The 22,771-nt window shown below is 36.1% G+C and overlaps 1 protein-coding gene across 10 annotated transcripts in view; it reads right to left on the bottom strand.

Annotated features, from left to right (window-relative positions):
- Positions 1–22,771, bottom strand: part of ZNF638 (zinc finger protein 638) — a 134,201-nt gene that overhangs the window by 22,815 nt on the left and 88,615 nt on the right. For 7 of the 10 annotated variants that reach the window (XM_019827383.3, XM_011281226.4, XM_011281227.4 and 4 more), the window contains 11 exons: positions 22,132–22,190; positions 21,716–21,768; positions 13,003–13,053; positions 10,191–10,262; positions 8,665–8,751; positions 8,339–8,407; positions 7,913–7,953; positions 5,414–5,545; positions 3,007–3,135; positions 804–845; positions 205–339 (listed from right to left, as the gene is read on the bottom strand). In XM_019827383.3, the coding sequence (XP_019682942.1) occupies positions 205–339; positions 804–845; positions 3,007–3,135; positions 5,414–5,545; positions 7,913–7,953; positions 8,339–8,407; positions 8,665–8,751; positions 10,191–10,262; positions 13,003–13,053; positions 21,716–21,768; positions 22,132–22,190 (870 nt within the window). The remainder of the gene's footprint in view (positions 1–204; positions 340–803; positions 846–3,006; positions 3,136–5,413; positions 5,546–7,912; positions 7,954–8,338; positions 8,408–8,664; positions 8,752–10,190; positions 10,263–13,002; positions 13,054–21,715; positions 21,769–22,131; positions 22,191–22,771) is intronic. The other 3 variants (XM_019827384.3, XM_019827388.3, XM_019827389.3) reach the window with 3 other exon arrangements.

Here is a 22,771-nt window from a genome sequence, read left to right as displayed (position 1 = left end):
GTGTGGAGCCTGCTCAGGATTCTCTTTCCCCACTCTCTCTCTCTCTCTCTCTCTGCTCCTCCCCTGGTCACACTCCAAATCTCTCAAAACAAACAAACAAACAAACAAACAAACAAACAAACAAACAGCAAATCCTTAAGAGTACAGGGTTTAGTCATATATTCTCTACAGAACACACAGCTAAAACAGAAGGAACCTCCTTACCTTGTTTTTGTTACTCATGAATACGTGGTGATCTACTTTTCCAAACTGAAGTCCAACACAAAGTACACACTGAAGTCCATCTTCTGGTAAGTTATCAAGATGTACAAATCGATTGTAAATTTTATCTACATTTGCCTGTAGTTTAAGAGAGAACACAGAAAAAGAAAAAGTATGAATTATTAAACTGTAAAACACAGATTAACAGTAAATTTAATTTTTCCGAGGTCAGATGATGTTCTCTCCCAAAGGTAAGAAAATGACTATGTGAGTGAAGACAGTGAGATCTTAGTTTTAGATTTCAGTAATCAATGAAACAATATACTGAAACACGAAGTATAATCTTTCTTTTATCAACATAATATTTACCCAACACTTAATATACCTAACCCACTTAATATGGCTCCAGTATCTGTAAAGTATTTCACATTATGGACTACCATGACCCTTTACTTTTTATTTGAACCAAGATAAAACCCATTGTATACTTCCATCACCTCAATATTTTAAAGTAAGTACTAAGGTTTTATTTATTACAGGTGAATAACCAATATTTCTACCAATTAAACAAGTGTAATAAGGTATTTAAAAGCAAATATTACCTCTGGGTCATTTTCTTTAATCAAGGTTGTAAATATAGCTTCCTAGAAAAGGCAAAATAGAGGGAAAGTATAAGTCTTCCTCATTCATATATTTAGTCAAGATTTATAATAAAATAACCTATATGAATAAACATTAAGAATTATTTCATAAAATAAGAAGTCAGCAAAAGTTTTTAAAAAAATTTTCCTTCTAAAAATTTTTCTAAATTTTTTCCTTCTAAAAATTTTTCCTTCTTCCTAAGCAAATTAGTCAAGTTCCACCTTAATACATTTCAATTCTTCCTATTCCCATAAGTACATCAAAGGTTAATAAGGTGGTGTCAGGGAGGACATTCAACTTCACATACAAGGAATAAGAGAATTACTTTAGCAGACAGTAAGAGAATTCAAATTACAAAGTGAAAAGTGTATAAGCAAAGTAGGGGATAAGGAAGAACAGAAATATAGGCTAGTAGGGGTACCGGGGTGGCTCAGTTGGTTAAGTGTCGGATTTTGGCTAAGGTCATGATCTCATAGTGATGGGATCAAGCCCCGCTTCTGGCTCCATCATAGGCATGAAATCTGATTGGGATTCTTTTGCCCTTTGCCCCCACCCCACATGCAACTCACACACTTTCTCTCAAAAAGAAAAAATGCCAAAAAAAAAAAAAAAAGGAAAGAAAGAAAAAAAGAAATTTAGGCTAGTAAAAACAAACAGTGAAGAGTATTAAATGCACAGTTATTTAGTGCTGTTGAATTATAAAGAAGGCTAAGACTGGTATAAGACAAAAATGTCAAAGCTGGGAAAGGAAAGCTAATGGAACTTTATCTTCAGAGCCTCTGGTTCTTAACTTTGTTTTTTCTTTTCAAAAGAATACTGACACATATAAAACAATACCACCAATTACATCAGAGAGATTTTCAACAGAAGGCTCTCTCAAATTATATGCCATTTCCACTTTCCTCCAGGGATTCTAATAACTGTGTTTCCTAATAGATAACTGATATTATCTCTTAGCAGTTGATAATAAATGTTTATAAGCCACAGAGAAACAGTGAAGGGTTTCTACATCAGTTGAATTTGGACAGATTTGAATTTTATGTCAGTCTCATGACTTTGTGGTTTTAAGACACAAAACTAAAGTTAGAAGACATAAAGAACTACTTTTGTTGGGTCTGTTGTTTTTCCTTATTTATCAAGAAAGAGAGAGAGTGACAGAGAGAGGGAGAGAGAGAGAATCCCAAGCAGGCTCTGCACTGCTAACACAGAGCCAAACTCGGGACTTGAACTCCCAAACCATGAGATCATGACTTGAGCCAAAACCAAGAGTCGGTCACTCAACCAACTGAGCCACTCAAGCACCCCTGGAGTTTTTTGTTTTTTAATTTTTTTTAAGTTTATTTATTTTGAGAGACAGCACAAGTGGGGAGGGGCAGAAGGAGGAAGAGAGAGAAAATCCCAAGCAGGTTCCATGCTGGTAGCACAGAGCCCAATGCAGGGCCCGAACGCACAAACCATGACCTGAGCCACAATCACAATCAAACGATCAACCAACTGAGCCACTGAGGCACCCCTAGTTGGAGTTTTTAAGAAACAAAGCAATGATGGATGGGATGAAGAGAGAATAAACCCCAGAAATATTTATGACTTAAAATATACAAAACAGATTATGTGAAACCAGAGAAAACTCAAAAATAACATCTGGGATTCTAGTCTGGAGGGCTGATAACAGCAGTAACACGAGAACAGAGAGTTGTCGAGGCACCTGGGTGGCTCTTGGTTGGGCATCCTGTTCTTGATTTCAGCTCAGGTCATGATCTCATGGCTCCTGAGATCAAGCCCTAAGTCGGGCTCTTCACTGACAGCATGGAGCCTGCTTGGGATTCTCTCTCTCTCCCTCTCTCTCTCTGCCCTGACCCCACCCATGCTCACACGTGCTCTCTCTCTCAAAATAAACGAACATAAAAAAAAAGAATATTGTCTACAGATAGTTTTCAACTCTTTTTCGATTCTAAAATATATGAGGGATTGGATTCCCTCAATATGGAAGTAACTCTCAAACAATGGAATGGGAGATTATGAAGGAAAAGGAAGCTTTCTCAATGGCTCAAAAAAAACATTAACCTGAAGAAGCAAGCCAGGAAACACTTAACAGACTACAATAAATCCAATTTAAAAATTTTATAATTTTGTAGAAAAACTGATGGGAAGTCTATTATTTACCTCATCTTTTATATTCATGTTTTCAGGAACCATACTTATTGAGAGCTGATTTCCATCCATTGATATTGGAAAACAGGTATAAAATTTTACCATAGAATCTGCACATTTTCTATTTACTTCCATAAATACCTGTTAAAATAGAAATTACAAGAACAAAAAAATAAATTTCTTAAGTTACTTTTTCTCGAAAAGATTTAATACTTAAGAGTCAAATAAACTGAATAACTTAGTAAATGTTTTAAAGAAAAAAAGGCATTCCTCAAAAGCGAGGCCAACAGACTCACAATACTACAACCATAAGGAATGGATGACTGCATTTATAAGGCAATAGTAAAGAGAGAAATAAGAGTGGACATTCTAGTAAATGACATTAAGGAAAATCTTATTTATCTTATTCATTACTGTATCCTTAGTACCTAGAGTAGTATCTGGCATATAGCAGACATTTAATAAATATTTGTTAAGTAAATAAATTTAATGGTTGGTAAAATATGAGAAATATGAGAATTGAAAGAACCAAATTACCATGTTATTTTTGATTTTGCAGTTTTCCTAATTGTGAAATTCGTAGTTTCACACATTTTGGTTTTAATTTTCATCCCTGGCTAAATGAATAGGCTGAACATTCTTCTACATGTCTTGGAGTTAATGAGATAGAAATCTTCCATATATTTGTTCACAGCTGTAATTCTTTTTTTTTTTTAATGTTTATTTATTCTTGAGAGAGAGAGAGAGAGCGTGAGTGGGGGAGGGGCAGAGAGAGAGGGAGACAGAGAATCTGAAGCAGGCTCCAGGCTCTGAGCTGTCAGCACAGAGCCCCACGCGGGGCTCGAACTCACGAACTGTGAGATCATGGCCTAAGCCAAAGTCAGACGCTTAACCGACTGAGCCACCCAGGTGCCCCTATAATTCTTTTTTTAAAGAATTATCTCTTTGGGTCATTTGCCATTTTATTTATTGAACTTTTAATATTTTACAGCATAATGTGGGTATGAATCTTTGTTTCCCTATTACAATAATTAGAATATTTTTAGTTTTTAATTTACATCTTGCTTTATGTTCATTTTAAACCACAAATGTCTGAAATGTTTATATGACTGAAACTGGTATTTTTCTACATAATATCTAGAAAAGTATTAAATCTCCCAATAGTTAATAACTCTAGTCAACTCTAATCAAAATTGGGCAGATAAAAGTCTAGATTTTCTGTATTTGATTTTATATTTAAAGTATCTACTCATACTCTGGTATATGATGCAAAGTGTGAATCTGAATTATTCATTTCCAGATTCCCACAATATCCCCCAATTTTAATGTACTCACATTAAAAAATTCTTTTATTAAAAAATCATTCCTGGGACGCCTGGGTGGCTCAATCAGTTAAGCATCCGACTCTTGATTTCAGCTCAGATCATGATCTCACGGATGTGAGATCGAGTCCCACACTGGGCTCTGTGTTGGGCGTGGAGACTGCTTAAAATTCTCTACCTGTCCCTCTTCCCCTCCCTCGCTCACACATACTCTCTCTCAAAAAAAAAAACAAACAAACAAACAAAAAAAAACAAAACTCTCCTTCCTTTTATTCTTGTTTCTAAATAAAAAGTTTTATTGAAATATAATTTATACATTATAAAGTTCACCTGTTTATAAGTGCAGAATTCATTGGTTTTCAGTAATTTATAAAGGTGTACAGACATTCAAATAATCTACTTTTAATATAATGTGAAATTGCATGTAACTTGCATTCACTCTCCTCTTCCGTTTTCTTAAGCAAACTGGCTCCAACTACCATCAAACATATATAACCTTCCAAAGATCTCTAGTGATCACAAACTCCTTTCTAATGTAAGAACACCACTTCTAATCACCTGAGTGGTGTTTCCATTAAACTTTCCTAAAATCTCACCTCTTGTAAAGTACATTCCACAAGTTATTAACAATACATTTTGTTTTGAAATTACAAAAGTAGTATGTACTAATTCCTGAAAACTTGAAACACAAATATAACCTAGGTTATTCTAAGTATTGATGACATTTTTGTCTGAGAATGGTTACTTCCCATTTGAATACAATTGGTAAAATACCAGGAATACTAGTAAAAAAGTGCTATGCAAGTTTGTAAGTCATTATAAAACCGCATTAACATATCGAAGATAAAATATTTTATTTAGACTAAAATTTTAGGCAAAATTTTGACACATTTATTAAGCCATCCTCCCCATCATAAAAACTACGTCAGATTACAATAACACTAAAATACGGGATATGTTTTATATTTTAAAAATCCCTCAGGTTGAGATGGCTTAATTATTCTGAGGTGCTGCCTTTAAACCCTTTTCTTTTCATTTTGTGAGCTTATTTTCAAAATGTGCTTCAGACAACATGAACAGCTATTATCAACGCTTACCTTTTTATGAGATGATAAAATCAAAATATCCTTTAAACCACCAAATGGTTTTACTAGGTTGTAAACTTCTTCTATAGAATATCCTTTATTAGGCAAATTAGAAATAAGTACCACACACATTTCCTCTGTTTCCTTCAAAACAAATTTAAGAGTTGACATTCAAATTTCTTTAACTGCTTCTATATTTACTTAAGTTTATGCTGCAGATCATTTGTTATGGTATTTAAACTGACTGCATTTAATACTAAATCTTATCATTTAAGAAGGCTGGTCCGAACCTCAAAAACAAAACAAAATGCAAATTTCCTCTCTTTAAGTACATAGCATAATTTCATTCATACCATGTGTCATCAAGTCAAAGCCTTTAGTTCTCTTTTTCAACCACTGTTTAAAAATACAAGTTTAAGGGGAGCCTGGCTGGCTTAGTCAGTGGAGCATGCAACTCTTGATCCTGGTGTTGTTAAGTTTGAGCCCCACACTGAGTATAGAGATTACTTTAAAAAAATTAAATCTTGGGGGGCGCCTGGGTGGCTCAGTTGGTTAAGCGTCCGACTTCAGCTCAGCTCATGATCTCACAGTCCATGAGTTCGAGCCCCGCGTCAGACTCTGTGCCGACAGCTCAGAGCCTGGAGCCTGCTTCAGATTCTGTGTCCCCCTCTCTTTGCCCCTCCCCTGCTCATGCTCTGTCTCTCTTTCTCTCAAAAATAAATAAAAACATTAAAAAAGAAAAAAAAAACTATTTAAAAAAAATTAAATCTTGGGAGGCACCTGAGTGGCTCAGTGGGTTGAGCATCTGACTCTTGGTTTTGGCTGAGGTCATGATCTCAGAGTTCATGAGTTTGCACCCCACATTGGGCTCCGCACTGAGTATCAAACTCTGCTTGGGATTCTTTCTCCCTTCCCCACCCCTGCTCACACACACTCTCTCTCAAAATAAACTTAAAAAAATATGTAAACAAAAGCTTTAAAAAAAGCTAAAAATAATTAAAAAATAAAAATACAAGTGGGGCACCTGGGTGGTTCAGTTGATTGAGCATCCGACTTCAGCTCAGGTCATGATCTCATGGGTTCATGAGTTCCAACCCACATCAGTTACAGCCCACATTGGGTTCGTTGCCTTCAGTGCACAGCCCATTTAGGATCCTCTGCCCTCCCCCCTCTCTGCCACTCCCTGCTCACGCTCTCTCTCTCAAAAATAAACATTAAAAAAATAACAAAAATAAAAATACAACTTTAAAACACCAGTTTGTCTCTGACAACACCTCCATGCTCTGCCATTCCTGTGCCATGTTTTGCTAACATCTCCAACCTCCAAGTCAGAGCATATCCTTCTATCTCGCCAAATAAAATGATCTTTTAGGCAATACTAAAAAGCTTACCTCGTCTCTTAGGAACCTTTCCCTATAGCCCAATTCCCATTACAAAGTAAATAAATACTTTCATTTCTGCCTTCTCTTCTCTCGGATCTATTTTATTCTTCAAATGACTCTCATCAATGCCAATTTTTCCTTTAGTGAATGTTGAGAAAATCCCCAAAGGTATACTATAGTAAATTGGACAATCTGTAACTTTTCTTTTGAAAAATAAAAGGAGGAGGGGTGTCAGGAAGTTATACTTTTTATAAGTAAGTTGAGAATGATTTTTAACTAGCACATCAATTGTGTTCATAAATGTTCCTTTTGAAGTCTTTAAGTCAATCTATTTGTGCTTTAAAATATCCTTCCTGAAACATGGGTGCCTGTGTGGCTCAGTTGGTTGAGCATCTTGACTCTTGACTTCCCAGGGTAGTGGGATTGGGCCCTGTGTCCAGCTCTGCCTAGGATGCTTTCTCTCTCTGCCCCTCTCCCCATCTTGTGTTCCCTCTCAAAAAAAGAAAAACAAAAAAACAAAAAAAAAAACAAAAAACTTCCTGAAACAACAGTAATATACATACTACTTAGTTACTACTTGAAGAATGAATCTACCAGTCAAAAATAAACTTAATGCTTAGCACCTGAATGATCTCAAGACCTTAACCAGTAAAATCTACATTAACAGGATTTCAATACATTCATAATGACAAATGTTAACCACAGGAAAACAATAAAGCAAACTTTATGCCCTCAAATAAAATCTCAAATTCCACTCGCTATTCTGAAAACACACAGAACTGGTATTCTAAATATTAACTTATCTCCTATTTGCTTCTAAAAAAACAGACTTCAAAAAATTCTACTGGTTCTAATTACACCACTGGTTTTTCCACTCAAAAGCCCATTTTGGCCTAACTTTTTTTTTCTCAGTGAAAGGTAAACCTCAAAAACATGTACCTTTATTAATAACCTGCACCTAAATTTTTATGACTTATTTTGCAACTCAAACCCTATCTAAAAAGTCACAAATGATAGATTTTTCACCATGCCAAATCCTGTACATTTTTTACTGGGTTTACAATAAGAAAAACATATTGTGTCAAAATTTCCTAAGCTTTTAAATAATAAGTAAAATATAAAAACTGACCTTGTTGACTTGTTCATTTTCTGTGGCCTCCACAGCAGCTTCTTAAGATACAAAATAAAGTAAGAATTCATGCAGATATATTTTATCAAGCTCTCACTTTTTCCACATTGGATTAAATAGTAACTGCATGGATGTGTACACAACTGACAAAATACTAGAAAATTTAAGGAAGCAGCTACAGAATGAACAATGGTTTTTAAATTAATATGTTTCATTTTATTCCCTCTAAGAGCAAAACTTCAGAATAATCAAGAGACAGGGTGTAGATCTGAATCACAATATTTTAAATTTCATTTAAGGTATGAACCTCGTATTTAAAAAAATATATTAACTATATCTGACACAAAATTAAATACCCTATTTTCTTCAAATTTAATCTTCCATCTTTAAACATAAGAGAACAAAATAAAATTTTTATTGACCTACCTGAAACCGTTTCTTTAGCACTATTTTCAGTGGCTTTGACTTCCACACTGGTCTTTATTTCAGAGTTTTCTGCATGAAATAGTCTGCTTTAATAGTCTAGAAAAGCATACTAATATAATTAAACTAATGAATCTAAACAGGAGCTTAAATTGTCATGTAAGTTTCCTTAGGCTGACCTGATTTAGGTCAGAGCTAAGACAGGTTTTTCTTTGAAAAACAACAAAACAATCCCTTTCAAGATTTTAAAGCAATAATTTCAAAATACACTCTAAATGTACACCTAGAAGATGTAAAGAAAGCACTAAAAGAAAGCATTTCAAGCTTACCTGGTACGATGACAGGTTTGTTGGTGTCTTTGTTTTTGACAATGCCAGCCTTTTTGACTTCTAGAGACTTCTTTCCACTAGATTTTGCTTTTAAAAGTAGAAGTGAACTATTATTCTAGGGACCTGTTCAATCACTTAGCATGTTTCATACTAACACGTAGAAGTAATTTAGTCCAACATTATAAAAGCAGTTCTTTTCCATGTATTTACTATTCCCACTTATATCTGTTTACCAGTAAGATTAAAAGCAAATTTAAAATGAGATACAGTTCTTACTGATGATCAGTAATGAGCCACAGATTTATCCCCCCAGTGGTAGAAGCACACCATGATCACACATAAAAAAATTGTATTTCGTAATTTGTACAAAGGTTCTTTAACATTAGTCTATATGGGGTGCCTGGGTAGTTTAGTCGGTTAAGTGTCCAACTTCAGCTCAGGACATGATCTTGCAGTTCATGAGTTTGAGACCCCACATCTCTCTGTGCTGACAGCTCAGAGCCTGAAGCCTGCTTTCGATTCTGTGTCTCCCTCTCCCCCCTTGCCCACTCACACTGTCTCTCTCTCTCTCTCTCAAAAATAAAAAAACCACTTTTTTAAAATAAAATAAAATAATTCTATATATTAATAAACAGTTCATATTAGTTTCAACATGTTACATTCCTTTCTTTATGGAGGAAACACATTCTTTTTACAGGGTAAGAAAAATCTTTTCTGGAGTAACAAATAGAAAAATATATAAGGTAGGGAAGGTAATATGAAGTGACAGCTCTAAAAACTGAGAAAATAAAGATTAAACAATTTGTAGGGGGAAGTGACAGAGCAACCTGTAATCACAGAGCTGTTAAAAATGCTTCCAATAGGGGCGCCTGGGTGGCTCAGTCGGTTGAGCGTCTGACTTCAGCTCAGGTCACGATCTCGCGGTCTGCGAGTTCGAGCCCCGCGTCAGGCTCTGGGCTGATGGCTCGGAGCCTGGAGCCTGTTTCCGATTCTGTGTCTCCCTCTCTCTCTGCCCCTCCCCCGTTCATGCTGTGTCTCTCTCTGTCTCAAAAATAAATAAACGTTAAAAAAAAAAAAAATTAAAAAAAAAATGCTTCCAATACAGAGGCACCTGGGTGGTTCAATCGGTTAAGCATCAGGCGTGGGTTCAAGCCCTGCACTGGGCTCTGTGCTGATGGTGCAGAGACTGCTTGGGATTCCCTCTCTCCCCCTCTCTCTTCCCCTCCTGTCTGCACGCAGGCTCTCTCTCTCTCGCTCTCAAAATAGACAAATAAACTTAAAAAAAAAAGTTTCTTACACAAAAATGTATCTGCAATGGCACACACTGCCAAGGATCAATATACCAAAAACTCAAAGTCCCATTACATGTCAGGTTTTAAATATTAAATAAGTATCTACTAAACTTTTCAAGATGTTATTAGATACTACAAATTATAGGAGTATAAAGCTTGCTTTTGATATTATGTTTGTTATATTCTCTAAGGCAAGAAGAACTTAATAAAACCTCTCCTTCCCAATAGTCTTACCTGTTTTGACTGAAGCTTTATTACCTTTAGCAGCTACTGTTACCACAGATTTTACAGAACCAGCTGATTTCCCTAAATAACAAAAACTATAGTCAAAATTGATTTAATTGCTATCAACGATCCCCAAAGAACTTCATAAAGAATATGAGTGACAGAACATTTTATCCCAAACACATAATGGTATCATCTTTGGGGCACAGGTCATTTTCTAAATCTAGCAAGGATGATTAATTCCTTCAGGAGAAAAAAAAAAAAATCAATAAAATTAGAATTCATCTCTCCAGTGAGGTACTTAAAAATAGCATTCAGGCAAGTTAAATAAATCTCTCAACGTGTGGATCAACTAACTGCCAAGGATACAGAAACAATCCCAAGTGCCTGCGTAGCTCAGTTGGTTAAGTGTCTGACTCTTGGTTTCAGCTTAGGTCATAATCTCAAGGTTCATGGGATAGAGTCCCACATCAGGGTCTGTTCTGACAGCAGGAAGTCTGTTTGGAATTCATTCATTCTCTCTCTCTATCCCTCTGCCTCTTCCCCTCTCCCCAACCTTGCACCCACTCTCTCTCACAAAATAAACAAATATTAAAAAAAAAATCCCATAATGCTTTTAATGGTTCCACAAGCAGTTATAATTAGGGTCTCCCAGCTCAAGCTTACTTGGATTCCAGTTGATTGAAAAGCATTGAAGAATACCTACAATCATGGCTAGGCTACATTAAGATTGCTATGACTCATACCTAGTGCGCTCTATGTGAACAGGACTATTTAAATTATTCTGACCTTTTATACATACACATTACTGTTGCTTTTCTTCAAGGATGATGTGTAAAGACTGTGATCATCAAAGCGGCACTGAAAAGATCACCGGAGAACAAATCCCTTTCCATTCAGAGAGCAACAGGAGGTTTAGCTCTGAAAACTAGGATCCATTAACTACCAAGGTTGCATTATGAGGAAAAAGCCCAGAATCAGAAGTCAGTAGATTAAGGGGCATCTGGATGGTTCACTCAGTTAAGCATCTGACTTCAGCTCAGGTCATGATCTCACAGTTCATGAGTCGAGCCCTGTATCAGGCTCTGTGCTGATAGCTCAGAGCCTGGACCCTGCTTTGGATTCTGTCTCCCTCGCTCTGTCCCTCCCCTGCTCACGTTCTGTCTCTATCAAAAATAAATAAATGTTAGAAAAAAAAAAAGGCATGGGGCGCCTGGGTGGCTCAGTCGGTTGAGCATCCGACTTCAGCTCAGGTCATGTCTCGCGGTCTGTGAGTTTGAGCTGCAGGTCGGGCTCTGTGCTGACAGCTCAGAGCCTAGACGCTGCTTCAGATTCTGTGTCTCCCTCTCTCTCTGCGCCCCCCTGCTCATGCTCTGTCTCTCTGTCAAAAATACACATTAAAAAAAAAATAAACATTTTTTTTCTAAAAAAAAAAAAAAAAATCAGTAGATCAAGTTGACTTCCAAATTAAACTGTGAAGTCTTAGGGGGCCTGGGTGGCTCAGCAGGATAAGTGTCCGACTCTTCGTTTTGGCTCAGGTCATGATCTCGTGTTTCATGAGTTTCAGGCCGGTGGCAGGCTCCAGCTGCTTGTGTGGAGCCTGCTTAGGATTCTTTCTCTCTTTCTCTTTCTCTTTCTCTCTCTCTCTCTCTCTCCCTCCCTCCCTCCCTCTCTCTCTCTCTCTCTCTGACCCCCGCCAAATAAATAAACGAATTTAAAAAAACTGTTAAGTCTTAGGGCATGAATCAATTTCTGTGCACATCTGCCCATTTATAAACAAGGGTGGCAAATGCCATGATTACTTTACAGAACCCTTGTGAGAACATGATCGTGCTTTTGAGAAGTTACCATACAAATAAAACAATTATAGATATGCACAAAAATCAACTGAAATAGTTTACAAATTCACCCTTTATATCCAAATACAGACCCTAACCATTTCAAAAAGATTAATACCAATACTTATAAAGTATCACCTAACTAGTCATTTCTTAGTCAATCTCAAATTCTGACACACTGAGCCCCAAAGAGCCCTTACGTATTTCTTTCACTATCCCTATATTATAACAGGTCAATCCACTTTATTACTTCTGGCTGGGTTATCAGAACTTAAGGGAGAAAAAATGTAGAATTAATTTCCAACAGTTAAGGAGTGGCTAAGCAGCTTTAACACCCATTCCCCCCAAGTTTCCACCAAAACTCCCATAAACTCACTCTCAAAGCAATATCGAACTGTTGAGTAAATAAATGCATCCTCAAAACAAGACTTCCAGCTTCCTGACCCACTCAGATTATTGCTTTGAAGAAACTATTCTATGAAAATTCTGGCTCTGCCACTAACAATGGTATTTCCCAACTACAACCTGCTTCCTTTCTACCATTAGAGGGAAGATAATTTAATACACTGATCTCTATCCATTTAAAAAGATGACCCTAAACTAACCAACATTTAATAGAAAGGAGAACTAGAGAGGATAATAGAAGAGAAAAAAATAATTAAAACCCACTATAGTCCATAAAAACTGAAAACATAATTTGCTGTTATCAGAGTTATTTTACAAAAGAAAGTAAACCAGAGAGAAGACTTCAATAAAAGAGGGGAATTATCTCTAATATTCATCATGAGAAAGTTTCCCAATTATCTTATTTTACTAATTACTACAAAGAAGGAGCATATCTACTAAATCTCTTTCTCAGAATTTCTAGGTGACTATAAATTTAAAAAAATTAGTATACACCCAGCAAATATTATGTCATATGAAATCCAAGATAAGTAATTTAAAGTTAACTAATATGTCTAGAATTCTAGTAAAAAACATACCTGAAGATTTATTTACTTTGGTTCCAGATGTCTTAACTTGTCCAGTTTTGGCTAGTAAGAAAAATATATCAAAGACACATTACAAATAATATCACATAGATTTAGGAAAGACCTAACCTGGCAATGACTGAAAAAACACTGTAAGAAACATCCTTATACTCATCTTTGTATACTTGTGGAACTATATAGATAAATTGTGAGATATGGAGGTGATGAGAAAAAAGGCAAAGATTTCAATTTTAACTATATTAAATTGCCCTCCATGAAGTCTGTACCAACTGATATTCCCATCGATAGCCCATGACAGTGGAGCTTCCATTACCACACATAGTAGATAAGTTATTAATCACTCAAAACTGAAATGGAAACTGGTATGGTTTAATTTTTATTTTTTTAAATAGGAGTCAAGTTGTGTTAATTTTCACATGTTGAATTCAACACTATATTTTTCTCTGTGATCTGCTATTCATAATATTCGCCAACTTATCTTTTGGGTTGTTGAGGTTTTTCTCATTATTTGTTAAGAGATCTTTATATATTAAGAAAATTCATCTGGGGGCGCCTGGGTGGCTCAATCGGTTAAGCATCAGACTTCAGCTCAGGTCATAATCTCATGGTTCAGGAGTTTGGGCCCTGACATCAGGCTCTCTGCTGTCAGCACGGAACCTGCTTCAGATCATCTGTCTCCCGCTCTCTCTGCCCCTCTCCTGCTCATACTTGCAAGCACATGCTCTCTCTCTCTCAAAAATGAATAAATAGGGGCGCCTGGGTGGCGCAGTCGGTTAAGCGTCCGACTTCAGCCAGGTCACGATCTCGCGGTCCGTGAGTTCGAGCCCCGCATCAGGCTCTGGGCTGATGGCTCGGAGCCTGGAGCCTGTTTCTGATTCTGTGTCTCCCTCTCTCTCTCTGCCCCTCCCCCGTTCATGCTGTGTCTCTCTCTGTCCCAAAAATAAATAAACGTTGAAAAAAAAAATTAAAAAAAAAAAAATGAATAAACATTAAAAAAAAGAAGAAAATTCATCTGTATCATACAGGTAACAATTTTTTAAAAGTTATGCAAAATACTTAGGTAAAAATACTTTTTATGTAATCAAATGTTTTCCTGATAGGGAAGGAAGTCCTCACTCTGAAATTAAAAAAAAAAAACACAAAAAAACTCCACATTTTCTTTCAATATTTTAATTACCACCTTATGTATCACACTAAATCTTTGATCCATCTACATTTTCCATTAAAGTACTTTACTTTTACAAAGTGGCTAGTTAACTTAATGAATAACTAATGAATAATTCCTTGCTAATTAAAAATATTATCATAATGATTTACTGATGCTCCATCTGATCTGGGGACTATTTCTAGATTCTTTCTGTACTACTGACCTGTTGTCTATTTGTGCAACTACATGAAACTATTTTGAAACTTTACCTTTGTAAGGCATTTTATCTGTAACTTTTAACAATGATTTTCTTTTCAGTTTTTCTTTCCTTTGTAATATATATTAATACATTAGTGCTAGTCTGTCCTAATCACTCTTCCTTTGCAGAATTTTCTCGTCCACTCTGTATTATTTATATAAACAATTAGTTCATCAGGTTTAAAAATCTTAATGGCTGGGTGCACCTGGATCACTCAGTTAAGCATCCAACTCAATTTCGGCTCAGGTCGTGATCTCACAGTTTGTGAGATCAAGACCAGCATCAGGCTGGGAGCACTGAGAGCACAGAGAGCACAGAGAGCACAGAGCCTGCTTGGTATTCTCTCTCCCCTCCCCTCTCCCCCCCCAACAACATAGTAAACTTTAAAAGAAAATAAAAATCTTAATAGTTGTGTGACACCTATACTTGAATTTAAAAAAATCTTACTGGTGTTTTTACTGGGTTCGTAACATTTATTTTCTTTTAGGTTTATTTGTTTTGAGAGGGGGAGACAGCACAAGTGGGGGAGGGCCAGGGAGACAGAGAATCTCAAGCAGGCTCCACACTGTGAGCGTAGAGTCCAATGTAGGGCTCAAACCCACGAATCATGGGATCATGACCTGAGCAGAAATCAAAAGTAGGACACTCAACAGACTGAGCCATCCAGGCGCCCCATAACATTTATGTTCTAATATAAGAAAACAGGCACACTATAATGCTGAAAGGCTTTCTATCAAAGAATAAACGGTTTTCTCACTTAATCATTATTTTATGCCATTCAGTAGTATTTTAAAATTTTCCTTTCGTATCTTTTGTACTTTTTATTATTGTAAATGGAACGTTTTATTAGATTACATGTAAGTGGTTATTCTTTCTACATAATAAAACAATTGAAACCTTATATTAATAAGGTGGCTAATTAGTGAGAGACAGAGCATGAGCAGAGGAGAGGCAGAAAGAGAGGGAGAGAATCCCAAGCCAACTCCATGCTCAGCTCACAGCCCGACATCAGGCTCGATCTTGAGAACCAGGAGATCATGACTAGAGCCAAAATCAAGAGGTGGACACTTCACTAACTGAGCCACCCAGATGCCCCCTTTTTATTTTTTGCTTTTTAGATTTAACAGCATTTCAGTAGACTCTCTTAGGTTTTCCGTAATACATGCATATTTGCAAATAATAATGTTGTAACATACTCTCAAATTTTTACGCCTCTTGACTTTGCACTGGCTAGTGACTATTAGGGTTAAAACAATATTTATGTTAACTGATAGAACTGATGATGAGTATCCCTTCCTTTGTTCCCTTAATGGAGACATTTCTACTAGCCTCACTATTAAACATATGCTGCCTTTTGACTTGATGTATGTGTATGTTCATATGAATATGAGCAAAAGTATATACACACAAAACACTATCATATTAAGAAAGCAGTTGCCTACTTTAAGAATTTTTTTGTTTTTTTAAACGTTTTATTTATTTTTGAGACAGGGAGAGACAGAGCATGAACAGGGGAGGGTCAGAGAGAGGGAGACACAGAATCTGAAACAGGCTCCACGTTCTGAGCAGTCAGCACAGAGCCCGACGCGGGGCTCGAACTCACGGACAGTGAGATCGTGACCTGAGCCCAAGTCTGATGCTTAACCGACTGAGCCACCCAGGCGCCCCAAAATTTTTTTGTTTTTTGATGCTTAGGAGTGGATGTTGAATTCTACCAATATCGATCTCAGCATTTATCTTTCTCTATTTAATTTGGTGAGCTATTTTAACAGATCTCTTAATTTTGAAACACTTTTAAATTTCTGATGCGGTACCTTCTTGGGCATAGCATATTATTCACTTAATGTGCTCACAGCCTCTATATGCTAAAATTTTATTTAAAAATTTACATCAATACTCTTAAATGAAATTGTTCTGTAGTTTTAATTTATTATGATAGCTTTATCACAGCATTTAAAAACATTTAATTTTGAGGGGCGCCTGGGTGGCTCAGTCGGTTAAGCATCTGACTTCGGCTCAGGCCATGATTTCATGGTTTGTGGGTTCGAGCCCCACGTTGGGCTCTGTGCTGACAGCCTGGGGCCTGGAGCCTGCTTCAGATTCTGTGTCTCCCTTTCTCTGCCCCTCCCCTGCTTGAACTCTCTCTCTCTCTCTCTCAAAAATAAATAAAACATTAAAAAAAGAAATTAAAAAAAACATTTAACTTTTTATTTGAAGACAACTGTAAATTCACAAGCAGTTGTAAGAAATAATACAGAAAGATCCCATACACCCTTCACCCAGTTTCCCCTGATGGTAATATCTGGCATAACTATATGCTATATCACAAACAGTAAACGGACATTAATACAATTACCAACATTTTCCCAGTTCTACACATTCATTAATGTGTATTTAGTGCTATGAAATTCTGTCATATACATGTAGATTACTGTAACCATGAGTTAAGATACAGAAAGCTCCATCACAAGGATCTTTCTTACCACCCACTTATAGAAATAGCCACCTGCCTCACTCCTCAATCTGACAACCACAAATCTATTCTCTATGAGACCCATTTTTTTCATCATTCAGTGTAATTCCCCTGCAATCCATCCGAGTGCTGCACGTATCAATAGTTTGTTCCTTTTTATTGCTGAGTAGTATTCCATGCTACAGATACCTCACAATTTAACCATTCACCCACTGAAGGACTTTTGACTTATTTCCAGTTTTTGGCTACTACAAATAAAGATGCTTCTGACAAAATTCAGCCTCCATTCTTGACTAAAACCCTCAACAAAGTAGGGATAGATGAAACATACCTCAACATCATAAAGGCCATATACAAAGATCCACAAGTAATGTCATCCTCAATGGGGAAAAACTGAGAAACTTTCCCCTACAGTCAGGAACAAGACAAGGATGTCCATGCTCACCACTGCTATTTAACATAGTACTGGAAGTTTTAGCCTCAGCAATCAAGACAACCAAAAGAAATAAAAGGCATCCAAACCCACAAGGAAGAAGTCAAACTTTCACTATTTGCAGCTGACATGATACTCTAGAAAACCTGAAAGACTCCACCAAAAATTGCTAGAAATAATACATGAACTCAGCAAAGTTGCAAGATACAAAATCAATGTGCAGAAATCTGTTGTGTTTCTATACACCAATAACGAAGCAACAGGAAAGGAAATCAAGGAATCGACCCCATTTGCAACCGTACCAAAAATAGCAAGATACTTAGTAATAAACCTAACTAAAGAGGTAAAAGATCTATACTTTGAAAACTATAGAATACTTATGAGAGAAACTGAAGGGGACACAAAGAAATGGAAAAGCATTCCATGCATGCTCATGGACTGGAAGAACAAACATTGTTAAAATGTCTATACTACCCAAAGCAATCTACACATTTATTGCAATCCCTATACAATACCACCAGTATTTTTTGCAGAGCTAGAACAAACAATCCTAAAATTTGTATGGAACCACAAAAGACCCCAAATAGCCAAAGCAATTCTGCAAAAGAGAAACAAAACTGGAAGCATCATGATTCCAGATTTCAAGCTATGTTATAAAGCTGTAATCATCAAGACAGTATGGTACTTGCACAAAAACAAACACAGATCAATGTAACAGAATAGAAAACCCAGAAATGGACCCACAACTATATGGTCAACTCATTTTCGACAAAGCCGGGAAGAATATCCAGTGGGAAAAAAAAGTCTCAGGGGCACCTGGGTGGCTCAGTCGGTTAAACGTCTGACTTAGGCTCAGCTCCTGATCTCACGGTTGAGTTCAAGCCCCACATCAGGCTCTGTACTGACAGCTCAGAGCCTGGAGCCTGCTTCAGATTCTGTGTCTTCCTCTCTCTCTGCCCCTCCCCTGCTCACAGTCTGTCTCTCTTTCATCTCTCTCAAAAAAATAAACATTAAACAATTAAAAACAAAACAAAACAAAATCCAGTCTCTTCAACAAATGGTGTTGGAAAAAATGGACAGCAACGTGCAGAGGAATGAAACTGGACCACTTTCTTATACCATACACAAAAATAAATTCAAAATGGATGAAAGACCTGTGAGACAGAACCATCAAAATCCTAGAGGAGAAAACAGGTAGCAACCTCTTTGAACTTGGCCAGAGCAAATTCTTACGAGTCATATTGCCGAAGGCAAGGGAAACAAAAGCAAACATGAACTACTGGGACTTCATCAAGATAAAAGCCTTCTGCACAGGGAAGGAAACAATCAAAACCTTGCAGATTGATTAAAGGTTATATACCTTAGGCAGGTATATAACAAGTGCTTAGTAAGTAAAGTGGAATTCAGACAATTCCAAACAAATGGACAGCATACAGGTGACAAGACACTGAAAAAGTAATCTGGGACAAGCGTAAAGGGTCATTTATTCAACGCTGAAGAATTTGGGCTTCCCCCCGTGGGTCACTAGAAGTGGAATGATCAGATCTGCCTTCAAGAGACTTCTGGGCATCAGTGTGAATAATGAAGTAGAGAGTGGAATATAAATACCAGTCAGGAGGCTACCTTCAAAATTCAAATGTGAAGCAATTAAAACAGTTACAGGTGTGATGCAGCAATAGTGAAAGACATAGTTTGAGGTAGATTTGCGAGAGAACTAGTTTGAATCAGCCACGGATTGGATGAAAAGAGGAAGAATGCTATTTAAGTTTGAACAGGGTTGGGTAGAAGAAAAAAGGACAGGGATAGGATTACTAACAGTTTCCACACTGGAGGATTAGTGGTGACTGTTAGATGACACAAGAAAATGAGAGGAGTAAACTTAAGGGGATAGAGAGGTTTCTGTACATATGCAAAATGTCACTGGTCCTTAAACCTACATGAGAAGAAAAAAAACCAGGAAGACAAGTATGACATAAGAGGAACAGACATTTAGGGAAACAATTAAGGGACGATAAAAGAGCAATCAAAGGAAATGAAAAACAAGTTTTTATTCTCAGAGAGGCAGTTTAATATAGGTGAGAAACTTTGAAATCATACAGTTTTAGATCTGAATCCTAACGCTTCCATGTAACCCTGAATAAGTCATTTAAACTTAAATTATTTACTCTCTTAATCTGTTTTCTCATGTATAAAATGAGAAGGGTGATTTGAAAGATTAAGTGAGATAACATAAATTGCCTGGTATTAATTATCATAACCAATGCTAAGTTTCTTTTTCTTGTTTTCTGTCTTCTGGCACAGATTATGCCCCTTGGAAGATTCTTCTAATTAACAATTACCAAATTCTAAACAGTAAATTCTAACTCCAAATCAAACTAACCCTGGATCACCTATCACAGCTCTTCTCACTTTATAAAGCACGTTATTTAGTATTTATTATCTGTCACTTCAACTAATATGTAAGCTACTTGGAAATAGAGATCTTGTCTATTTGGTTCACTGACATATCCTAACACTTTAAAAAGTGCCTCCTATTATAAGCATACAGTAGGTGCTCAGTATTCTTACTTCTTTTTAATTAGTGATGGGTAACAGTTCTGAAGTTTATCATTCTGATCAAATTACACTTTTGCTTCCTGACTTCTCTTCATCCTGATTTGTGCTTGTAATCAAAGTTCTCTTTAAAACTCCCATTATTAACTTGTCACTGTCCAATCTGACATTGCTGATCTCAAAAAAAGGTACCATACACCCTCACCTTTCTCACCTGACATTTTCTCAGTCCTATTTACAGGCTCCTGTCTTTCTATAGTTATATTAGAGGGGAGGAAATACTTGGTTTGAAGCACTTCTCCCTCTACTCATTGCTTTTATGTGTTAGGACCACTCCTAAAATTTAGACCTCAATCTTGACAAATAATTGCTCAGGTATCCCACTTTTAACACCATGTGACTGGCTGACCTAGACAATATGTCCGATAGTCTTTGACAGATGAAATTTATCAACGTTGAAATGTGAGTTCATGGTTTTCCTCAAATTCAAAGAGACCACTGCATCTAAATTTTCCTATTATAATCAATATTGCCACATCTTCTGGTAAAAACCACCTAGCCTAAAACCTTGAACATTTTAAATTATTTTAATTTTAAATTTTATCCACTAAAAAATTCTATATAATAAAAACTCAGATTTTACCACCCCACACCATTTTAATTAACATTATTACATCCAGTCCCTATTACCTTAAAGGGAATCCCAACTGTGTTTTCTCAACAGGATTTTTCAATCTTTCCATTTATCCAATCTATGTAACAATCTAGTGGTTTATTCTCTATGGCAATTTCCCAGAGTCTATACTAATTATTACTAGGTCTTACACAGAAAAAACGGGGAGTACCTTAGCCAAGCTTCATCAACAGTGGGTTAAACAAAGCTAAACAGGTTTCTTTCCTGCCCTGCAGGATTTAATAATGGGAACGTAGTCTATAAAATTTTTTTAAAGGGGGAAAAAAAAAGAAAAAGCTATAATACAAACTTGATCCAAAGTATCTTCCAGGACTTAGTCTCTAACACACCATATTCTGAGAAATGCTATTAACAGGGTCAAACTTAAAAACTTCCCAACATGACTTTTCAAGGCTTTCTATAACAAAGTGATTCCCCAATTGTTACTTTTGTTTTATCATCTCCCTAATTGAAGTAATCTTCTACACCTCTCTATCCCTCCTTCTCCATACATATTACATATGAATTTCTGAATAGAAATCCAGAATACACTGTACACTGGCTTTTCTAAGAGATAACACACAAAAGAATTTAACTTTCTAAATATATTTTATGTCTATTTATTTTAGTTTTTCTGTCTCATCCTTCACTATCAAGCTATCTATTCTTACTAAAGTCAAGAGTGTTTGTTTCGGCAATAACTTCTTTCCAAACCTAAACAGACTGAGAAAATGCAGTTTATTGAAACTATATGCAAAATTCACTTAGCTAGATACATAATAAATATCTGCAATGTTTTCCTGAGTACAAAGAAACAACTTCAACACAGAAGTGTAGTGACATCAATTTGTTTGGTCTGTTTTGTTTACTTTTGCACTCTCAGCAAACTTTCAAAATCAAAGGAGACCAATCAAGCAATCTTAACGTATTTTTATGTTTTGTCTTATTGGTAGGAGATGGAAGGAGGTACTATGGTAGGTATTTTACATACACTACCTCACTGAATCTTTATGTACTAAATATTAACCACTAGCTTAATACAGAGACCAATATGGATCCCTTTCACTAAAGCACAATAAACAATGTTTTTCTACTATCATCTTGCAAGAAGTTTTTAGTAAACTGACAAAATATACTCATTTGGAGGAGTATTAAAAGTAACTTACCAGCAGCACCTGAAGTCACAGTATCAACAGCTTTGGAAGCATCTAGATCTTTTCTATTGAAAAGAAAAAAATTAGGCAAAGATTGAAATTTTAAGTTCTAAAACTTTTAAAGATGCAAAACTTAGATCTAAAAAAAGTTCAGGGATGCCTGGATGGCTCAGTAGGTAGAGCACGAGACTCCTAATCTCAGGGATGGGAGTTCAAGCCCCACACTGGTCACAGAACTTATTTACTTACATACCTATATACGTAAATATTTTAAAATTTAAAGTTTAATGTATTCATTTTGAACAATGTCCCATTTAAACTGGAGTCAGGGTAATAAAATATATTAAAAATGCAGTTGTATAAAAATTTTAAAATTTTAATTCATATGCCCATTCATTCTAGCATTATAAAGTCATGGAATTACTTACTTTAAAGTAGATGCAGCTGTTTTCTTTGAATCTGATGCTTTTTTCTTCACCTCTTTGTTCTATGAAAAAGATTTTGAAAAAGAAAAAATTAGTTTTTTCCCCCAAATACAAAAGGCAATTTAGAAAGTACACAAGAGTACAAGAAATTTAACAAAAAACATTATTATGAAATTCAGATCAATTTAACATATATTTATTGAATTCTCACTAATTGCCAAGCACAATTTTAGGCACTGGAGAGTAGTGAATAAAACAAAGACCCTGCTCTCAAACGAGTTTAACTTCAAAGGGTAAGGAAAGAAAGACCATAAGGAAATTAAAAATATGTATATATCTGTTAGCAACAAGTGCTATGGAGAAAAATAACAGAAGAGGGAAACAGAAGCTCTTGTTGAGGAATGAGAAGCTGTGCAACTTTCAATAAGTTATGCAAGTCGCACTGAAAAGGTGATGTATGAGCAAACACCTAAAGGAAATAAGAGAGCAAGCGAATCCTTGTATTGAAAGCATTCCAGACAGAAGGAACAGCAACTGTAAAAGACTTTTGAGATCCATGACTATTAGCTTAAGGAGTATAAAGGATGCTTGGGGTTGGAAGTAGAGGATAATTTTAGTTATATGCAGGTTGGGTTTCCTGAAT

This window comes from Felis catus, chromosome A3 (assembly GCF_018350175.1).
Source record: "Felis catus isolate Fca126 chromosome A3, F.catus_Fca126_mat1.0, whole genome shotgun sequence".
Taxonomy (NCBI): domain Eukaryota; kingdom Metazoa; phylum Chordata; class Mammalia; order Carnivora; family Felidae; genus Felis; species Felis catus.
This window is presented reverse-complemented; position numbering and strand designations above follow the sequence as displayed.